Source organism: Eschscholzia californica, unplaced genomic scaffold, assembly GCF_041429995.1.
Source record: "Eschscholzia californica isolate CP2 unplaced genomic scaffold, dmEscCali1.0.p SCAF_6, whole genome shotgun sequence".
NCBI classification, from domain to species: domain Eukaryota; kingdom Viridiplantae; phylum Streptophyta; class Magnoliopsida; order Ranunculales; family Papaveraceae; genus Eschscholzia; species Eschscholzia californica.
Genome location: NW_028238483.1, coordinates 21,632,303 through 21,655,884, shown reverse-complemented (window position 1 = coordinate 21,655,884; position 23,582 = coordinate 21,632,303). Strand labels below are relative to the sequence as shown.

Here is a 23,582-nt window from a genome sequence, read left to right as displayed (position 1 = left end):
TATCTCTTGTGTCTTCTTCAATTTAATATGGTATTAGAGCCAAGGTGATATTTTCAGATTTTTTTAGTCGATAATAATTATTTCGTTTCTTCGTTTTTATTCATTCCAAGGAGGTCTACGGATTCTTATTATCATTATACTTTGATCATCCCAACTCCATCTTCAAAAAATAATGACTTCTGGACAATCTGCCGACATAATTGATCTGAACTCGAATTCCGATGACACTCCACCGATGACAGACACTACTCCTATCCAACAAATATGTGAGGCTTATTATGTGCATCTTTCGGACAATGCAACTTCTGTTGGTGTTAACCCCGCTCTTACCGGGCCAGACTATGCTGAATGAGCTCACAGTATGCACGATGCTCTTATCATAAAAAATAAACAAGGTTTTATCGGTGGGTCGCTCCCTAAACCGACGGATCCTGCGCAACTTCATGCATGGACCCGTTGTGACACCATGGTGGCTGCTTGGATATCCAATTCTGTCAGTGAGGAAATCCGACTTAGCACGAGACGTTTGGCTTCTGCTTTTGATCTTTGGAAGAATTTAAAGGAATATTTTGCTACGTCTAACGCTACCTGCATTTATCAACTGAAGAAAAAGATTTCTGCCCTTACTCAGGAGCACCAGACTATTTCAGCTTATTACTCTCAGTTGAAGTCTTATTGGGACGAATTGGATGCTATCATTCCACCCACTTCATGTGCTTGCCATGTTGGCAAAACAACCATTGAATATCATCTTACCTCGCGTACGATTGAGTTTCTCATGGGTCTTCATGAACGTTATTCTGCGACTTGCAATAACAACCTTCTCATGGAACCGCTACCTTCTCTGGCCAAGGTATATAATTTGGTCATTCAAGAAGAGCAGAAAAACAAGATCAATGCTCCCTTTGACTTTCACGCTTTCAATGCCACGTCTGCTAACAAGTTGAAAGAAAGTGATTTACCTCGCACGAAAAATAAGCGAATTCGTCCTTATTGTACTAAGTGCAACCTTCATGGACACTCCGCTGACACTTGTAACAGAGATGTCATTTGCACTCACTGCAAACGTCTCAGTCATTCTGTTGATCGATGTTATATCTTACATGCTTGCTCCCCTCGTCCAGGTGGTGCCTGTAGCACTTCTCTGGGTTCCAGCTCTTCTCCAGCTCCGATTCTTACCAGAGAAGACTATGACCGCATTATGGCAGTTATCAATGCACAGACTCCTTCCAGTTCTGTTATAATGGACACTCCGCTGACACTTGTAACAGAGATGTCATTTGCACTCTTCATGGACACTCCGCTGACACTTGTAACAGAGATGTCATTTGCACTCACTGCAAACATCTCAGTCATTCGTGGACACTCCGCTGACACTTGTAACAGAGATGTCATTTGCACTCACTGCAAACGTCTCAGTCATTCTGTTGATCGATGTTATATCTTACATGCTTGCTCCCCTCGTTCCAGGTGGTGCCTGTAGCACTTCTCTGGGTTCCAGCTCTTCTCCAGCTCCGATTCTTACCAGAGAAGACTATGACCGCATTATGGCAGTTATCAATGCACAGACTCCTTCCAGTTCTGCTATAATGTCAGGTACTTCCCTATCTCATCCTTCTGTTAGGATTGTTGATAGTGGTGCTTCAAACCATGTTTGTTTTTATCTAGATGCTTTTAGCTCTTATGCTTTAGCACCACCATCTTGTTATGTTCAAATTCCTGATGGAGCGACTTATTTAGTCAAATATATTGGCAGAGTCATCTTTTCCGAACTCTCTATTGACCAAGTTTATTACATCCCTGATGTGACACGAAAATGTCACATTTAAGGAGCCTAACTTAGACTAATTAGTCCTTTTCGAGTGTTATCAATAACATTTTATGTGTTTTTCTTGTTTAGGTACCATATTTGGAATAAAGAACTTAATTCGGAATAAAGGGAGCGAATTATCACTATCATTTCATGTGCCCAAAACGAGAGAAAAGGACTTCAAGCAAATCATATGAGAAGAGGAGTCAAAGACGAGTCCAACGGTGAAAACGGAAGTCAATTCCGAGTTCGGACGGGGAAGTTGTGAAAGAAAGAAGTCGAGGTTCGGTCTTAAAACAAAGATGCTATGAAGGCACCCTCCTTTGGTTATAATTCTAGAAGACACCCTCTTGATTTCCAAGTGAAGATTAAAACCCAAGTCTAAAACCCAAGCCCAAAGAAGGAAGAAGGAAGAGATTTTGGAGGCACCCAATAGACTCAAGTTTGAGTCAAAGTCAAGGTTGACTAAGTCTAAGGTTTGAGTCAAATACACTATTCATCTTCTTCTTCATCATTCTAACAATACCAAGAACCAAGAAGAGAGAGAGAGAGAAGGAGGCAAGGGGCTAGGGTTCTTCATCATTTAGTAGAGTTTGAGAGAGAGAAAAAGAGAAGAAGGAGAAGGAGGAATGCCGGCCAAGGCAAGGCCGGCCTAGCCTTGGCCGGCAGCAGCTCGGGCTGCATGGCAGCAGCTCGAGCTGCTCGGGAGAAGCTTCCATGAGATGGCCGGCACGGGACGCATCCTCAGTAGCACGGGACGCGAGCTCCATAGCTGCTGGCCGGGATCTTCAAGTGCTCGGATCTGCTCATCTTGAAGAACAGCTCGGGATTTGAAGCCTAAAGCTCGGACAGTAGCTGCTATCACACGGGAAGCCACGAGACAGCAAGAAGAGACCGCGACTTGCTCGGATCTGGCCGAGACCTGGCCGGATCTTTGTGTTCTTGGATTTTGGCCGGAATTCCTCATATCTTTGGCCGGAAATATCTAGGGTTTCCGGCCACTTTCTTGGCCGGAAACCTTAGGGCTTTTACTCCCCATCATCTTGGCTTGCTTCCTATGTGTTTGATTTTGATTTTGGGTAAGAAATCTTTAGAGAGAGAAAGCTTGATGAAGCTTTAATGGAGTTTGGGTGAAAAATGGAGAAGATGATGGTGGTCGCTATGGGGAAATCTGATTTTTGCTCGGGGACACCCAAAGTGCACTATAAAAGGGAAATCCAGAATTTTGCTACGGGGAGATCGACTACACTTAGAGACTCATTTTTCTCGACGAACCTAGCCTCGAGCCACATCGAAAAAGGGGGATTTCTCATCATCTTCTTTTCATTTATTACTTATTCACCATGTTAGCTAAATCAAGTGTGTCGATTATATGAGATGAAATGTGATGAATTTGTGATTATGTTTAATATGATTTGATGTTTTGATTATGAATTGATGTTCATTTGATTCGATTATCGTTTTGATCGTATTTTCATGTGTCTTGTCAAGCACTTCACATAGTTAATAGACGAAACGATGTATTCGATATCGATAGTAGTCTAAGTCATAATTTCATGTGTCTTGTCATGCACTTCACATAGTTAGGCGACTAGGCGACACTTTCATTGACTCGGGATTAACCGAATTAGGCGTTTGTTTGACTAAGTATGATCTCCGGATATACGTAGTACTTAGAAACATCTACTTTAGGAGTCGAACATCGATTATACTTCGACACATTAGATTGGATCATACGTAGTCGTAGGTTTATTATTATGGATTCCCGGACTTCGACACCCCTCTCACTTATTTGTTGCCCGAATCGAGTCTTACCGTCTCCCGACTCTTGTTTCTCCGACACTTCTCTCGAATCTCTCTCGCCCGTTTTACTTTTGATTGCTTAGTAGTTTTATTTGTTTTCATTATTTCATTTGTTTCTCAATCAATCTTAATACCCCCCGTTATTTTTGTTCATTTCCTTTTTAGTTTAAGTTAGCGTTTAATATCTAGACCGAGGGATAAGACCCTTCGATATCCAAACTACCTTCCTATCCTTGGATCGATCCCGGCTTTGCCGGATTACTACTTGATACCTCCGCTTGGGTGTGCAACCTTTTCGGGTGCATCAATCCCTAATTTCAAATTTAATTTGATGTCTGTAAATCAGACTTGTAAATCTTTGAAATCTGGTGTTTATTTTGATTCAACTCATTGTCTTTTTCAGACGATCTCAAATCATCAGGAGATTGGTCGGGCTGATGCTATTGATGGACTCTACATTCTCCGTAGGACTTTTACTGCACTTGCTTTGAATAAGGCACTCGACGTCTGGCACCATCGACTTGGACATCCTAATTTAGGTCGTTTACGTTATTTATCAGAACGTTTCCCGTTTATTTCCTTTAATAAGTCCTATGAGTGCGTTGTATGCCCTATGGCAAAACAATCTAAGTTGGTTTTTAATAAAAGTAGTAGTTTTATAATTTTTGCTTTTCAACTTATTCATGCTGATATTTGGGACCCTTTCCGGTTCCATCTTTAACCAACAAGAGTTATTTCCTCACACTTGTTGAGGACTTCTCCAGATTTACTTGGACATTCCGTATGCAAACCAAGTCTGAGACTAAAACACATTTAAACTTCTTTTTTCAGTTTGTTTCTAAACAATATCATAAGAAGATTAAATCTATATCATCGAGTCCTGAAAATACTTTTTCAAACCCGATTGAGACTTTTCGTTCTGATAATGAAGCCGAGTTCTTATCCAATGATCTCCAAACTTGGTTCCATTCTCATGGAATTCTTCATCAACGAAGTTGCGTCTCCACACCTGAACAAAATGGTGTCGTCGAACGCAAACATCGTCATTTACTCGATGTTGCTTGCGCCTTGCGTTTTCAAGCACATCTCCCTTTAAAATTTTGGGGGGAATGTTTAAAAACGACAACCTATTTAATCAATAGAATGCCGACCCCAATACTTCCATACAAATCTCCTTATGAAATGTTATACGATTCTCCACCGGACTATTTAGCTCTCCGAGTTTTCGGTTGTTTATGTTTTGCAACCAATACCAACATCCAAAATAAGTTTGATCATCGAGCTAAACCTGAAATATTTATTGGTTATTCGCCTGGGAAGAAAGGATACACCATTTACGACTTAGAGACGCACAATCTCTATGATTCCCAGAATGTGCGCTTTTTTTAGGATAAGTTTCCTTTCGCTGAACGTCAATCGACGTTCTCTGAACCTACCTCCTTCACTCCGCTTACATCGGACCCCTATTACTTCAGTCCAATCGACGATACCCACTCGCCTCATCCGGACTTGTATACTCTCCCGTCTTTGGTTGATGAACATTCTCACTCTTCTACTGACGCGACGACCATCCCACCCATTGTGCTAGACACTTCATCTTCCGCTGCTTCTCCATCGGAGGAATCTCACGAGCTTCCTTCTGAGTCTGTTATTCCCTCGCAGGGTATTTTCCCTCTGCAAGATGATTCTCTTTCGAAGGACCCTTCTCTTTCGACTTCTGATACCACCCCGGTTTCAGCTGCTTCTCCCGAAGAACTTTTACCATCTTCTCGACCAGTCCGTACAACGAGACGTCCTGCCCATCTGTCTGACTATCTTTGTTCTTGTACTACTGTTCCTACAACTTCCACCAAATATCCCTTAACTGACTATGTCAGTTTTGATAAATTCACCCCTTCCCATCGGGTATTTCTTAATTCCGTTGTCAACACGGAAGAACCCACATCTTATTCCGCTGCCAAAGTTTTTCCAGAATGGCGTGCTGCAATGGACAAGGAAATTCAAGCTCTTGAACAAAATTGTACTTAGTCATTAACTCCCTTATACCCGGGTAAGAAACTCACTGGTTGTAAATGGGTGTACAAAATCAAATACCGCTCTGACAGAACCCTTTGAGGTCTTCTGTGATAATATGGCGGCTATGCACATTGCCGCCAATCCCGTCTTCCACGAACGAACCAAGCATATCGAAATCGATTGGCATTTCGTTCGGAGAAAATTGAATCTGGTCTTATTAAGACGACTCACCTTCGCTCCGCCGACCAGATAGCTGACATCTTTACGAAACCACTTGGTTCTGATCCATTTCATCAATTACGAAACCACAATTGCGGGGGGGGGGGGGGGGGTGGGTATTGAAGTATATTGAAGACAAGGAAGATATCTCCCCAAGATAGAAATAAATAAATATTATAGCAATTGTGATTTGATTATTTCCTCTTTGTTTTGTTTCATTATTTATAATTTCTCTACAAACCCTAATGTATACTCTATAAATACGTACCCAATTCTATCAGTGAAAGTACCTTTGATAATTATAACTCTTGTGTCTTCCTCAATTTAATTGGTTTTGAGTTGGATAGCCACAAACTTAACATGGTATCAGAGCTAGGCCCACACCTGATAGGCTTAAAAGCCACACGTGCTCCACGTCACCCGTAAAGAAAAAACACACTTGTTAGGCTCAAAGAACCCCACACGTGAGGGGGCGCGTGAGAATAGTCCCACATGGGAGAATGGGTAACTAGCAACCAAGCATATAAAGTATAGGTCATTTCCACTCATTGTCAATTGGTTTTGAATTGGATGGCCACAAACTTAACACTGTCGGTGCCTGACGAGTGTGACCAAACACAGTTTAAGTTTAGCATGTGGGGGCGCCCGGCCCGACCCATTTCCAAGTTCCAACCCACCTTAAAAAGAAAATATACTTTTTATGTTCTATTATATTGACTCCCCCCCCCCCCCCCCCCCCCCCTTTCTTCTACATGAAACGACCTAGAAATTGGAATTGAATCAGTTGTAACAGCCCTGGTAACAACCTAAAGACAATACCTAATTAAAAAGAAAATTAATTCCATAAATGCTACATGGTTATCTCCTGATTACTTTACACAAACAACAATTGGAGAGAGAATGGTGAGAAAATATTCTCTCCCCAATTGCTCCATGAATCATAAATCTCAGTTTCTTTTTCTCATGGCCAATGTAGTTAACAAACTGACCAAATAATAAATGACCAAATTAACTTTAATTCTGGATATTATAATAGTTGATCATAAGAGCATCCCCAATGGTTGACACCAAAAATATCACCAAAAAGGAATCTTCACCAAATTTTTTGGTGTTTTCAAATTGTTGAACCCAAAGACAAAACACTAAAAGTCCCGCCAAATCACTATTCATCACACTTAATTTGATTTATACTATTTTTAACACTAATTTCTTATAAAATAAATCTAATTAGTTGAGATTACAAGACTTAACCTACATATTAACTAATACGACATTTTACTAAAACAATAAACGGAAAGTAATACGACATTTTACTAAAACTACGACATTTTACTAAACCTACAAATTGAAACTAATACGACATTTTATTGATTCTTCGATAAGTTGTTCACTTAGTACTAATAGTATTGTAATGTCTCCGAAAACCCGGAGTACACAAAATCGATAACGGTAGAAATGAAAATCATAATAGTTCGATTATGTGTTATTAAGGGTATAAATAAAAATATTTAAGGTAGTTTTTTTTGAATATTTAGATTAAATGTTTAATTTTTGATTTTAGTGTAATTTAATCAAGTAATTAAAAAATTTATCGGACCAAACACAAAAAAAAAACATAAAAAGGGACCAAAAAATTAAACAAGAAACGGAAAAGGGACCAAACATTAAAGAAGAAACAAAAAGGGGACTAATAATTAAAAAAGAAACAAAAAAGGGGACTAAACATTTATTAAAAAATCACCTGGCCCACCTCTCACCATTTTGGTGAGAGGGAACAGCAGATTTTTGGCAATCTGCTGTGCCGTTGGGTGTATATTTATCAGGAGATCACCAAAATTTGGTGATCTCCTGATCCGTTGGAGATGCCCTAAACAGTATAGTATTTTCTAAACGAAGACCTAAAGTTAAAAACAATAGGAAAGTTTCTCAACGAGAATAAATAAATATCTTATATTTTAGTGACTGTCAATGTCGTCAAATATATTAATCAAGGTATGATATCATAATAATATTTAAGTTAATATTAAACGAAAAAGGTGGCGCCGAAGGTCGTCGGTTGGCTGTTGGCATGCTAGGGAGTATCCCACCAATTTTAAATTTAAACTTTTGAAGTTTTTTAATTTTCTAACTATTTAGTTAGTTAATTATTTGACGTAACTGCGATAATCAAGTCTCATTTGAATTTTTGTTGTTTTGCTACGAGGTCTTTCTTCCACGACCCTTTCTAGTAAGGTACATTCTTCTTCACTTTCCAGAGATAAATTCATTATCAATTGCTTATTTAAGTTTCTTGAAGTCTTATCCTCCTGTTTAGCCGACAAAATAAATTGATTTTTCTTTCTTACATCTGACTACGTGTTTTCTAAATAACGATTTTGTTAGAGAACGGGGAAGAATAGAACGGGGAAGAATAAATCGCAAGATCATATTTCTAGAAGACTGACTGAAGAAGTGAAGATGCTAAGGGAACATCAATGACTATTAAAATAAATTACGTGAAGTAGTTACAATGTCAGTACTTCACGTAATTTGCTTTTGCACTGTTCTTTTGCCTCTGAAGTTTGGAAAGAATTACTACTACAAGAATGGAATGGTTTATGTCATTTGGATATTATCCAACTAATCATAGATTGGAAACCAAAGAAAGGAATAGATAGAAAAAGTTCCTTGATGTTATGCATTCCTGCGGCAATCATATGGAATATATGGATTGAAAGAAACAAGAGGATGATGGATGATTTGTATGAGAAAGAAGCTACAGTCGAGGAAATTATTGTCAAACAAAAGCTTCCATTTTCTATTGGAACATCAACCAACCATGGAGAAAGAAATTGAACTTCTCGAACCTAATTACAAACTGGGATGCGTTAATTAGGCTTTGAGCCATTTGTAATCTTCTTTAGTCACATTGTTGTTTTGTGTTTTTGTGAAGTTAGTCTTCTCATCTAACTTCTGTAAGCTTTTTTTTAATCAATGAAACTATTCTATTTCTTCTAAAAAAAAAAAGTTACAATGTCAGAATTAAAATTTGTGATCATCCAAATCAAAATCAATAGACAATGAGTAAGGAGAAGACAAGCTACGAGATCACTCTCCTCCCATGCCATGTCAGCTAGAGTAGCAATTAAATATTAAAAAGCATAATGAAGACTATGATAAACATGGCCTAAAATAGTCAATCAATGAAGAATTTTATATGCATATTAGAATTAATATATGGATAGGAATATTATTATTACCCCTTAATTTAAATATTATTAGGCATGAAAAACTTTTGACACTTTGCTCACAAGGTAATTAAGATAAAAATATTAATATATACAGTCGGATAATTATACAAAATCTAAACAGTCGGATAATTATATATAAATCAATTCTCTTAGGACCATTACTTTTCTTTGATCAATTAATTTAAGTTTTGAGTGGATGATGAGTGAAAAAAATGTTAGTATTTCTTTGTTATTGATGTCATTCATGACCTTAATATTCATTTAAAATAGTGAAATTTAGGTCTTGAGTTCTCACCACTTTTTAGCTAAGACTCCTAGGGTTAGTATTTCCTTGAAATTGCTGCTTTCATTTAGGAGACATTTATATGAATGGAGACTTTGAACTTCAAAAAGCTAAGGCCTTATATTATCTATTTTCCATGTATACTTAGACAATAGAAAGAAAACACCTATCTTATATTTATCTATAACAAGAAACAATAAAAGAATGAATCTAGGGATCATCTTTTTCATTCTTAGCCTCTTAGGATATATATATATATATATCCCTTTTGAGAATTATTGGTAATACCTAGCTAATTATCTTAATTAACATGCTTTTGTTTGGCTAGGTCTAACTTTTCAAGGAGTTTGAAAAAGAGAATACATGACATGTTATCCTCCAGTCTAAGAGGTTTTATGGCTATTATTCTCTATATTGAATATTCAAAACAATTAGTTGTTAACATTATCTACAAATCACTCTATTTTAAACCCTAAACTGTTCTAGCATCTATATATGTGCATTAGGGTTTGTTTCCTTCCAAATAAGATACACCCTATTTTGCAGATCCCAAAACAATTTACAGACAAGTTAGACCCTTATTATGGAGCCTCTAACTATTACTATATTTTTTTATTTTAAAATTTGTTTGACATAATCAAATAAGTTAAGCTAGCTCGACATGTAAATATCATTAAAATCTTTACTGTTAGAAATTTAGTCTCTTTAGAGCTGACTTTGGATTCTAATCAATTATTTATTTTGATTGGTAACAGCTATATCATGGTTTGTTAGATTTAGTTGACAAAATTTGAGAAGTTGTTGAATTTTGTCCACCTATATACACCTCCCATGAGATAGTTTCTTTTTCTATGTACAAGTGTAAGAACACTATACCTAGTGGCTACTTAGTTAGGTTATCTCCATTCATTCCTAACTAGTTTGAGTTTGGATATCTAGATATTTAACATTGTAAATCTAGATCCCGATAAGTGATATACATGTTTAGCTAGTTTTGGACAAAATTCGACAAATTAGACTTGTTTTCAGAAGAAATTTAAAAAGAATTTCAAATTGTGTTTAAAATTTGTGTTGGGAAGGGTTTCAAAAGATAATTCTGTTTTGGAAAGAGTTTAAATTTTTTTTTTTTATGAAAAGTTCAAAATCTATTTCTCTAATCGTTTTGAAAATATTTAAAATTGTAATTTGACAAAGAAAAAAGAATCGCTAGTGGGACAAGTCTCGAGCATGGCTTAGACGTGTCTAGGACCCCGCTCGGATATGGCTGGGACTGTCTCAGACCATGCCGAGACGTGTGCAGGATGCTGCTCGGGCCAAGCCCGAGAGTTGTCTCGAATTGTGGTCGAGACATGTCTCGAGCCAGTCTGAGGGCTGGGCATCTTGACCAAAGACCAAGGCATGCATAGGGCTAAAGGCAGAGAGAGTCCCAGGCCTTGGCCAAGGCATGTCTTGGGCTACTCGGAGATGGTTTTGGACCAAAGGTCGAGACTCGTGCCTTGACCCAAATTAGAGTATTCTTACCACATCTTCTCCCATTTCAAGTACATATTTTTCATAATCTTGACCCTGACCGATTTAAGGTCCAAAACAGAATTTCCAAATAATGGTTTTCGAAATCAAAACATGCATGGAAAACTAAAACGCGCTTGTCGTTACTTATTTAACGCAAATAGACATAAGACCCATTAGACATAGAGATGTCAAACGTATCTCCCGCAAAGCTACAAGTCTACAAATTCGGAAAATGTAGCGAACCATGATTCTAGATCTTAGAGACGAATCTAAAGGAGCTAGCATACTTTAACTTTATGAATGTGATATTTTGGTTATATGTGGATGTTTGTGAATGATAAAACAAGTATTTGACATATATGTTTTTTTTTTTTTAGCACAAATGAATGTCTTTTGTAATTTTCTTCTTGTATTGAGCACTGATGGGCGTAATTTTGTAATTTTAGTTTCAAATTTATACGATCTACGTAATCATCCTTGAGTCTTGTATTTAGAGTTTAAGGTGAAGTCTCTATTGAAGAGCATAAGGAAGGAGATCCTAGTCCGAGTGAAAGAACTCAATGGAAGTTTGAGGATGAAATCCTGGCGAACAATGACGAATAAAGAAGAACCCTCAAAGAATTTTAAAAAGTATGTCTACTCTTATTAAGACACCTATGAAGTCCTCGGTTACTGATGGTGGGCATGCCTTCACAAAAAACCATCTTTTATCAAGGACAGTATAGATAGACCCGATCACAAAGGTCTACACGTATAAATAGTTCTGCTCAACGGTCTGTAAGTGCAAGTTGATTCGGTTGTTGCCACACTATACTTCCTTGACATTTGATATATTAGTGTTGAAAGTGTCTTCAATATGGGTTGATATCGAACTCGATTTACGATCCGCCAACCCGTTAACAAGCGATTTCGGCGCGAAATTTTGGACTCGTTAGCGGAGCTGATTATTGAGACAGGGTTGGTATGCGAAGCAGGATTCTGAGGCAGAGCTGAACTCCGAGACAGAACTGGAATGCGGAGCAAGGCTTATGGGGGTTATTAGTATTAGTGTATCCATGTGTATTTCGGATTTAAAAAGAGAGAGTCAGTGATGCGGTGGGATTAGGTTTTAGTGGCTATATAAACTAAAACCCTAGGAAATATCTGTGTCGAATTCTCACGAACCTCTTGTGTAACTTGTCTGCTTATCGTAGTGGAAATCATCGCGCCGTTGTCGCCGTAGAGTAGGTCTCACCAGCCGAACCACGTAAATCTCTTGTGTGCTGTGTGATTTTTCTTTATTTCCTATTTTTTTTTTTGTATTACTTGATTTCGGTCGTAACAACTCTCTTTTAGCGTAACAAATATATTTTGTAGTTTTCGAAAAAAAAAATCAATCACATTGATCTTCTCTTCCTTCGTGGAAAATAGTTCCTGACATGACATATTATGCAGGCAGTAGTGTAATCCACTTGACAGTCTCTTGCTTAATGGCATTAGTCAACAAGAAGAAAAAGATGTTTATTACCTAGCTAGTCAAAAAGGAGATAGAAAGAGATATATTAAGTTGATTGACTTGGTCTATTGAGTGGCGGATATGTACGATCCGCTGAGTGCAAGTTGATTTGGTTGGCCACATATATTTATGATTGTTAGTGTTTCCAAAAATATGGCCAACACTACATCATTTACTTAACTATTATAAACCCTAGTTTTACTTTCATTGGGAATATTGTTGTTTTCAAATTGTCCTCGGTTTTCATGTGTCAATAAATTTCTAATTTTTTAGCATTGTTATAATGGAAATTTATTTATTTGAATGGCGTAGTATAAGATACATTGACGGGGAACAAAAGGTATTGGTACAACGAAGAAAAGGAACACAAATAATGTGTGTTAGTCCTAACCTTCTTGTCTGGATGATGTTTGAGATTGTTGGAATTGGTCCTTCTTAGTTGGGAACGTTTTTTGCATATTCGAGTGGGCTCGACTCATCAAACGATGCAATTGAAGAGTGTCTTGCTTGGTGTAAACCACGCAAACCACGCAGGCGCGTGGGCAAATGGGTGTTTAGAGTGCTTTAGAGGCGTCCACACACACTTTGTACTTACGCATCGTCACGAGGAGCATTGGAGTTTTTATTTTTAGATGAATTATCATTCGATGGATGAAATTCATCAAGTCTGGTCGTTGGAATGTTTTCCCTAACTATAACACAGATCATCATCCAAAGGACTATGATGGTCCGCAGACCAACAGTCATTGTAACTGTTGTCCTCCAATAGCTACAGTGTTTGTTCCCTCCATAGTCACGGGTTCAAAATTGCGGCTACTCCCAATCTATAAAATCACAAAAACTAGACTGAAAGCATCTCTTAGAAATAATCAGATGTTTCAAAGAGAAAGAACTCAAGAGTCTATACTTTTTGCTTACCGTTCGAACGATTTACGATCAGAAGTATTTCCGATCAGAAAGGTAAAACCGTTCATGGGAGACACTTCGCCTGCACTATTGGTACATAAAATAGGGCGATTGATGTCTTAAGGAAAAAAGATCACTTGCCTCGGTTATAAGAATCTCATGATATAGAAATATATATATATATATATATATATATATATATATATATATATATATATATATATATATCTATTATATAAAACACAATGGTGTTTTTTGAGATGGACCGTTGATTTATCTCTCAGATATTCACGTCCATCCGATATTCATCAAGTTTTATCTAATCTAACGACTTAAATTGAATTTCAAACCCACTAAATTAGAAGCTCCTTAATTCTCTCCCACTTTTTTTTATAACCAACCACAAAAACCCACTATATCCCACGATATATGACTACTAAAAAAACTCCTTAATTTTCTAACTAATTTTCTAACTACCCACAAACACATTTCCTATTTGAAAACTGCCCACATCTTCATCTCCCTAAAATCTCTCCTCACCCATAAATCTCTCTCCCACCCATAAGTATCTCTAGATCCGTTCAAATACCCATGACAAAAAAAAAATGTAGAAATAATTAGTTTTCAAACAATCATCTTCTCTTCTTCCCTCTTTTTGAAAGAATTTTCTTTACTGTTTAAAATTCTTTACCATTTTTATTGTATTTTTATTACCTTCTCATAAAATAATTACAAAAAATCCGTGCCCATAGGGCACGGGCTAAACCCTAGTATATATATATATATATATTGTTTTATTCTTTCAACATTCTTTGGAATTGTTACTGATCTTTTATTATTTTTAAAAGAATTCATTAACCTGCTCTGTTTTTATAAAACATAAACTATATTGTTTACCTCTGTTTTTACAGAAAGAATTGTGAAGTCTATCTCTATAATTATGTATAAAAGAATAATACAAATTATTTCTCATTTGTAGGTCATTATTTTCCGAAAATGGGCGCATTCTAAATTTGAAGCCTGATTTGAAGAGATGGTGTTCTTAATTTGTTCTAAAATGGGGGACCTAATGGTTTGAAAAAATTGGAATCTGCTCATGGTAAAACTTCATATGGCTCGATGTACTTTTATCTTCAACTAATGGCCCAACATTCAATGCGAGTCGAAGCATATGGTTGCTTGGGTGGTTAAATGCTATTAATGATAATAATAATTCACTATTCTTAACAATAGGACCTGGAGACTTCTTGGTTCATCATGCTATTACTCATGTATGTGGTTGAGCCACTCAACATATTTATGAAACTTTAGGGATGTTATTTTCATTGTATATACTCCAAGAAACATCCTAATTTGGACTCTCTCTCATGTTTCTTCCAAAATTTTCTCTTTGAAATCCTAATAGAAATCCATGGTTTGTAGTAATGCCGGCAAGGAAAAAATTTCATAGAAAGGTACATTCTCAAGACACTAATCTGAAATATACATATGAACTTCTTATAAAAACAAAAGGTAGCAACAAATAAACCCACTTTAACCTAATTTAATAAGTAGGTTGCTTGTAACTTGGTTAATTACAATGTAAATTGATAAATAATTACAGACCATCATCAATTAATCTTGTCAAAAAGTAGTATGAGCACATTAAAATATTATCACTTTTAGTTAATTTATTAAATGTATAAATGGCTAGATGTCTTTGAGTTAATGGAAGACTAATAAAATACTTATGTACATCTGACATTATATGTAGAATACAATTAATTAAGATATTAACCATGAATCATTAAGAGAAGTCCTCCTCTAACATATTATATATATATATATATATATTCTTTTGCTTTTTCCTAGTTGTTTTATGTATATATCAAAAGAACCCAAGATTTAAGCATGCAATTGGATCTCCTAGGTATAACTAGCTTGGCTTCAAATGGGTTTACACATAAACTAGAAACAATGGAACATAGTTACATAAGATGTAGAAACCTGCAGGGCGGGAGATATGGGTTGATAAAAGAATTCTAAGACATTGCTAACCAGATCAATATTGTGCTGATTTGGGTTATGAGAGAGAGAGAGAGAGATTAATGATGCAAAGAAGAACAAATGATTTCAAAATATCTAACAATATTTATCTAACAGACCAGATTATATTGATTATTGCAATTGAGACCATATTTAATGCAAAAAAAAATAAAAATAGAGAATTGAGACAATATTGAGTTAGCTAGCCTGCTTGAGCAAATCCTGCATATAGTATGTTAAAAAAAGACATTAACCATGGTACATGGAGACAAGAATGCAAACACTTCTTTTTTTTTTGGTTAATTGGATACCCCTACTAACTACTAGAGTCTAGAGCCAAGCAAGTTCTAACCAACATGTCAAGGTTGCCTTTTTCTCTATTTTAGTGCCATTTCATGGTGTTTCCTAGGAACTTTTGGAATGACAAGTATAATTTTAATGCTAGGTAGTTAATGTTAGTTTTTTCTTCTCTAATTCAGATGTGAGATTTCAGAATGTCTGTTTTGTTCTATTTAATTTGTGAGGTCCGATTCGTCTAAAGTATAACTGGTTTGAGTTGATTTTGAATCAATTCGAGTTAGACGGTGGAAACTCAAACAATGAGGAAAAACCATCGTCTTAGCCGGCCCATTGTGTCCCTTAATTCTTTTCTTAACTAAGAAAATACTAAACTCTGATATTCCATGCCCCATATGTAATTATAGAGAAAGAGAACTTCACTTTAAAGAATTAGAATTGCCTGAAAAATGAACCATAAATATATATTTCTTGTTCTTGTACATCAAGAATACAAAGATATATAAATCCAAGAACTAAATACAACAAAGAAAAGGTTACAAAACAGATCACCCTCTATAGTAAAAAAGGAAAATAATACAGATTCAATGGATTTGACAAAGATCACTAACTAGAATGAAATGGGGAACTATAATTTAGGGATAATTAAACAAACAAGTCATATTATTAGTTTATTATTAGGGATTAATTCTGATATATAATCCATAACTATCCATATTATTCGAATATATCGAAAAAAGTTTATATAACTATGCATATACATAATGTAGCATTAGGTACTCACATCTAAACGAGATAGCTCGATGCCTCGAAACCACATTCTTGTATCATTTCTCCTTGTAGTTGACAATTTCCATAGTTGTTATTGTTGTTGTTGTGCATGATTGTAGGTGGATAAACCAAAGAAGCCATATCAACCCAAGTTGTGCTTTCAATTGAACTAGTCCCAGTAGTATTACTTCCATTCCCCATTTCCATACCATAAAAACATTGATCATTGCCCACTCCTTCTACTAGTCTTTGTGAATCGTTGTTATAAACCATATTCTCGTTAACATCAATCGAAAAATTGTTAAACCCTTGTAATATGTTCATACCCGCTTCATTGATATCGTATTGATCATTCAACAATTGAGAACAAGAAGGGTTATTGAAAGAACTCATAGTGACAGAAGGTGATGAAGTTGATACTATATTGATTGGGTTCTCATAATATTGTTCTTGGATAGAAGAATTCATACTCATTGAAGATTCGGGATTGTTCATATTCGTACCTTCGATGATTGTTTGTGTATTATTAGTATCTTGGCAAAATCTTCCACCCAACTTGATTAACAATTTACGGATCGAATCTTGGTCATCTACGAGACCAGGAGTTTGATTTAAGTAAGGGGGATATGAAGACACGGATAGTTGATTATGATGATGGTTATCAACTTGAAAGAACTGGTTATTATGATCAACAACATTAACCATATTCAAAGACCCACTAATTGCTTTCTTCATCTCTTGCTTTAAACAACCAAGTCGACGAGCTTGTTGTTCTTTCCTTTGTTTACCTAATAGCTTCTTCTTCAACCTTGTGTTCCAATAATTCTTTATATCGTTATCAGTTCGACCGGGTAATTGTGCAGCAATTATAGACCACCTATAATTCATTCACAAAGTTAGAATTTCATTCTCAAAATTTATCTGTTAAAACCCATATACATAATCTTATATATGATGAAACGAAAGCAATTAAGAAGATAATTATCGATTATATTGTTCACTTACCGACTTCCGATACTTATAAAGAGGCTACAAATTATGTTTTCTTCTTCTTCTGAAAATCCTCCATGTCTAATATCAGGTCGAAGATAATTCAACCAACGTAGACGACAACTCTTTCCACATCGTTTAAGACCTAATTAAAACCAACAAATAATCAAACAAAGCAACAATTACCAACTAGATGTAAATTAAACATCTTTAATTAGGCTTTCATAATTGTTTTATAACTTGGGTAATCCATAAAATTGCAAAAGAAATATTTTATAACTAGATAAGAAAATCAAGAAATTGTTTTTACTTACCAATTTTTTGAGGCAAAGCTATCCAGTTTCCCCCTGTACCGTGTTGTTCGATATAGTCCTTGAGTTTCACATCTTCTTCAGGTGACCATGGACCTTTCTTAACATTAGCTTTGTCACAACAAGGAGCTCTCCCCATGGCTAAGTTTTGAGACAGAGAGAGAGAGAGAGAGAGAGAGAGAGAGAGAGAGAGAGAGAAAGTGAGGGTTTTAAAGTAGGAGGAAAGGAGAAACAAAGGCCTAGTTCCTGGAACACAGTTTGAGGTAAGACATATACTTTTAAGAAGATGGGATGGTGGAATGAAGATGGAGGGGAGGGGACTGATGTTATTTTATGGATAGAAAAAGTGGAAAGAAGAAATAAAATATGAGAGAGGAGGAAGACTAGGGTTTTTTTTTCTTCTTGTCTTTCTTACTACAGAATCTATCATTTAATTCCTCTCCTTCCTGCAGCCTCTCCTGGACTTCCTCATCATCATCTGCCATTAACAATATTATATTGTGTACTAATTAATTATTGGTGTCCCCTCCTTCCTCAAAAGTAGTACTACTGATAGATAGATATTCCAAAAAGTAACAGGGAGTTCATACTGTTCATCCTTCAATTGAGATTAGGGCTGAGATTAATCAACCCCACCCTAATAATTACTTTTTTTGGGAGTTTTTTTTGTGAATCATGTAATGTATCATGACAAGCATAACCCCATCCTAGCTGCTAATTACTCTGGTGATATTTTTTTTAGAATTTTGGTGAATCATATGATGTATGATTTAAAGTTTACATTTAGGTTGTTTCTTTTTCAGTAAACTCAAATCTTAATCTGCATTTGTTCTCTATATGTTTATAAATAAAATCTTGTTATGAACGAGCTAAATCGACACAAAAAAGGGGGGCCTTGGAAACAAATTTTATCGGTTGCAAAGCTTGTGAAGAAATACACCACTGTTCACATCGATAATGGTGAAAAAACTTCATTTTGGGAAAGACAATTGGGCAGCTTCTTCTTTCAAAGAGGAATTCCATGACATTTGGAAGTTTTCGAATTCTAAAGATTGTTCTATCCAGGATATGAGGGTTAGTATCAATAAATCTTTTGATTGGAATCTCAAGCTATCCAGAATTTGCAAGGAAGAGGAAGCTATATAGGCTTCTAATCTATAGAACAGAATCTCCAACCCCATGTTCTCTTTTAATGAAGATTCTTCCTCTAGAGAATGGAGTCCAAGCGTTAACGGAGAACTCTCCGTAGCGTCACTTTACCATCATCAAAAGAACTTCTTTTACGCTAGCAACCAAGGTAATCTTCCTAGAGAATTCCCTAGCAAAATTATTTGGAATAGCTTTGTCCCTCCAAAAATTTCTTTTATAGTATGGGCAGCCTATCTCAACTCTCTCCCAACTTGTGATCTTCTTCAAAGGAGAGGTTTCTCGTTTTCAAATCGATGTTCCTTGTGCAAGATGGAGGAAGAGACTCCAGAACACTTATTTTTCAGATGCTCGTTCGCGGCAAATATTTGGAAAGAAATTACTTCTTCGCTTAGTAGTGTTTGGCTACATGCTAATCTTACCAAAGACATCTCCAATTTAACTATTCTCACAACAAAAACCATAAATAGCTTCATCAGGTTTGTTGCTCCTTTTGCCATCATCTGGAGCCTTTGGTATAAGAGAAATAGAAGAGTTTTCGAGGACGAGGACAAATCTGCTGCAAATGTTGTCATTTCCATCAAAGGACTTATGCGCTGTTGGAGTGTTAATGAGCCTTGGTTCTCTTCCACCTTTTTCTCGGATTGGATTTTCAATTGTGATGCAGTATCCTATATGTAACTTTCCTTCTTTTTTCAGTGTTTTCCATTTCCTTTTGTAATTGCAACCTTAGCAATTCTTGAATACTATTCCACCTTCTTCCAAAAAAATAAAATATACACAAAGATATAGTAGACAATAAGAAAATAGGTTCTTATTTTTATGATTGATGAGGATTCACTAGTTTGCTACATCTTGTTCCTTAGCTAAGAACCTCTTTGTATGTACAGGTCTTGAAGATTAAATATCTAATATGAGAATTACAAAATTAATGGTGTTTGAATACAAAGTAATGACGGAGAAAACTGAAAGTACTAGGAGTTAAAAGGTGTGGTGGTTATCTACCTAATCAAATAGTTACAACACTATCCCCTTCATGTCCACCATACAAAAAATTGTACCAGCAATACTTTATTAGGAAAACCCAATACGACAAATTCATTGTGAATGAAAAAACTGTACAAAATTTGTCTACGTGTAAATCTTTGAAGGAACACATAATATGTCTCATTTTTTTTTAAATTGTTCAGCGTGCCTCGAACCCTTCACCTCTAAGGTGGAAGACTATACCTCACTAAACCACTTTTAAAACCTCATGGGAAATATCTTAACCGATGAAGGAAAATACAATATTAGGATATAATATGTAATAGTTTACAAACTTGTTGTCCTCTATGGAGGTTGAGGATATTGCTGAAAAAATTGTCGTTGTTTTCAGTGAGTATATACACAAAAATATAAAGTCGTAGTCGTATAATGCTTTAATGTTTAGATTCAAGCTTGTTGAATCCTTTAGGGATTCTAGTTAAAGTAGTGATCTTTATGTTTGTATTATGTTTACTGAAAAGATAATCATAATATCTTGTGACACTGATGTGCTGATCACATTTCAATTTGATTCATTATAAATTCTAAGTACAATCCACCTGACACATATAATAAGTGTTAATAATCATCTTTCAGTGTTTTTTAAGGATAATTTGTGTAGCCAAATTCTTGTCTGATAATCGATTGGTACAAAACTAAACAAAAGAAAAGGATACACATAAAAATTTACTATTAACATCTTATATCATACTCCCTCTGATAAAATAATAATCAGACATTCTTCTTTTTAGAGAAATATGAATTATGGTATTTTTCTGAAACTCCATTGCAATTTACATAATGCACTACTGCATGTGCTAATTTGGTATTTTTGGACCATAGGTTTCGTCGGCCAATGATAATTAACAAGCAATTGATTTGATCACCGCTAGCTCTTTAGGCCAGCTAGACCGGATCCAAGACTCCTCTTAATCCCTCTTTAGTGGGGAAGATCAGAAATCCTTCTGAATCGACCGGATAGCTTTATGAGAATATATGTTTCTATCCTTTGCCAGAGAAATTAGAGAGATAGATCAAAAAAAATTTCCACTTTTCTGATTTAATCTAGTTCTATTATAGAGACTTCCCAATTACAATTCTAATCGAATTAGAATTCCTTAAAAGACTCAAATATCATAACTTATCTAAAACTGTAGATAAGGTATACTCAGTCTCTGATTGGGAATCCCATATAAGGATTAAAATAATCCTCATCATGCGAGGATTACCTGGGCCGACCAAGAGTGTCCCATCCCATAGGATTCTCTGGATGGTCGAACCATTTGCTTGGCCCGGCCTAGGCCGACCAAGTCCCAACTAACTTGCCAACTTGGACTAGCATCCAACCAAGTCTATGTGCATCCCATGCAATCTTCCCACTATTTTTTTCTTCTGATCAAGTCGACGATGATATGTCTAACCCATCATAGGATTCGGTTGTCATTAGTCACAGATCAATAGGTTGAGCTGCATATCATAGAAATTAAGTTGTAGGATTTGGTAGTCTCAGTAAACCGTTGTCTTTTGTTCACTTGATAAAACAACTTTATTAGTTAAGATATTATAAAGATAAACTGAAAAGATTATAATTTATATTTGCAAAAGATCACAAAGTTGTACTATTGGAGTAATTTCGGGGTCATTAAGTTTGGAGATGTTTAACTGACAATTTTTACTTATACTGGTCAAATGGTGTTATATTGAAGAACAATCAACCAAGAAAAATTGCAAAGAAAATAAACAATCACACGAAACATAAGAAATTTATGTGGTTCGGATTATTAGACCTGCTCTACGTCGAACAATGGCGCGATGATTTCCACTATGAATGAAGAACAAGTTACAAAGAAATCTCTAGGGTTTCAATTATATAGCTGATGGAGATACAAGGCTAGATGAACCAAGGGGACAAGCCTAATGAGCCAATCGGCCGAAAAGATATTAAGTCCTATTTTATTAAGTAGTTTCTTTATTTTAGAAATCTTATTTTGGTTAAGAAGATTTTAGATTAATTAGAAGTTATTTACTGTCCTAATTCATGTTTATCCAGGTTTGTCTAAATCTCTATATAAAAGAGTCTAGGTTATCATTATTATTAGATCTTTGAAGAATATTAATCAAGTTTATTGTTTATCGTTATTTTATCAGTTTTATTCATTAGTTTAGTTTAATAACAATGGTGGATTCCACTACTTTTACGCTCCCGCAACAATCTACATCAATAGCTCACTTGAGACCCTAATCCCACTTACTCACCACCTCTCTTTCTAATTCAGAACATACATGGATACCAATTATAATAAAGTCATGCCTTGCAAGCAACGAAGATAAACCCTGCTTCAGTGGCTCTGACGCTAAGTTTGTGGTTATCAGATCAAAATCAATTGGCAATGAGTGGAGAGGACCTAAGTATTATATTTTTGGTTTCTAGATAGTCCTTCTCCCATGGGGATTATTCTCACGCACCCCCTCACGTATGGGGTGGTTAGTCTAGCACGTGTTTTTGTTTTTGAGTGACGTGGAGCAGGTGTGGCTTTTAAGCCTATCACGTGTGGCTTTAGCTCTGATATCATGTTAAGTTTGTGGTCACCCAACTCAAAATAAATTGGCAATGAGTGGAGATGACTTAGATATTATATTCTCGATTGCTAGATAGTTCCTCTCCCATGTGGGACTATTCTCACACCTCATCTATATAAAACGGATCCAAAATTTTGTGTTGGGATCCTGAAAACAGTTTGACGGATTGCAAATTAATTTTGATATCGACTCATATTCAAAATACTTTCGGCACATGAACTTTATGAACATTATAGATGACTATGACACGAAGATAATTTATTTCATAATGAAGGAGGAAAAGTATTATTCATGAGTAGAAAATCCCTACCCCAGAACCAAGTGAAATCATTAGAGTAAGAAGAGAGATCCTTTAAAAGAGAGGCCGGATAGAATTTACAAGAAAATTGGGTGTAACAGAGATGGATAGACAAAGATCACTTAGAAAACATCCAGAAGACAGTAACAGGGGTTATAATCATGCGGAAATAGATGTTATTTTCCATTTGGTAGGTGACCAAATAATAAGAATGGAAGTAGAAGAAAAGAAGATTGACACATGAGAAAATATACTATATATTTTCGCATTTTGGTCTTTGATAGTACAAGTAAGTAACATATTTCTTTTCATGAAAAATGATATGTGCAACTAAATTACTTTTTTTGAAAATTGATTACGATCTACTATAGTCATTATATGACATTGATATATCAAAGATGTGATAAACACGATAATCGCTTATTTCAAATTCATACAAGAACGGACCTATAGCCAAATTAAATTATGATCTAAAACCCAACTTCATTATTTATTCCTTACTAATCTAAATTCAATAAACCGTGAAACACACTTCCTCTAGAAATCGACCCAGGACTTTTAAGGTTTTGAAATTTATATCAAAATTATCCACCACTTGTGCTACCAAATGTCAACTTATATGCAACTAAATTACGTTCAAATATATTGAAATGCATAAACTTGGGACATTTGAGCTTATTTGGTGTATTTTATAATAACTAATATTGAAATATCGTAAATTTGGTGTAAATAATGTAAAAGTAAATATAGACTTTCCTTTTTACTACCTTCAAGGATTTTTCTGATGAAATTAGTGGAACGATTATACTTTCGTAGAAAACATTTTCTCACTATTAAACACACTTGGGTTGCAATTTACATATT

The 23,582-nt window shown here is 35.6% G+C and overlaps 1 protein-coding gene across 1 annotated transcript; it reads right to left on the bottom strand.

The window, feature by feature from the left end:
- Positions 1-16,041: 16,041 nt before the first annotated feature.
- LOC147532439 (transcription factor RAX3-like) lies at positions 16,042-17,963 on the bottom strand. Its single transcript, XM_086648344.1, has 3 exons — positions 17,672-17,963; positions 17,373-17,502; positions 16,042-17,244 (listed from the first exon to the last, which is right to left on the bottom strand). The coding sequence occupies exons 1-3, from the start codon at positions 17,805-17,807 to the stop codon at positions 16,383-16,385; spliced, it is 1,128 nt and encodes a 375-aa protein (XP_086504470.1). The 5' UTR covers positions 17,808-17,963; the 3' UTR covers positions 16,042-16,382.
- Between the last annotated feature and the right edge of the window lie 5,619 nt (positions 17,964-23,582).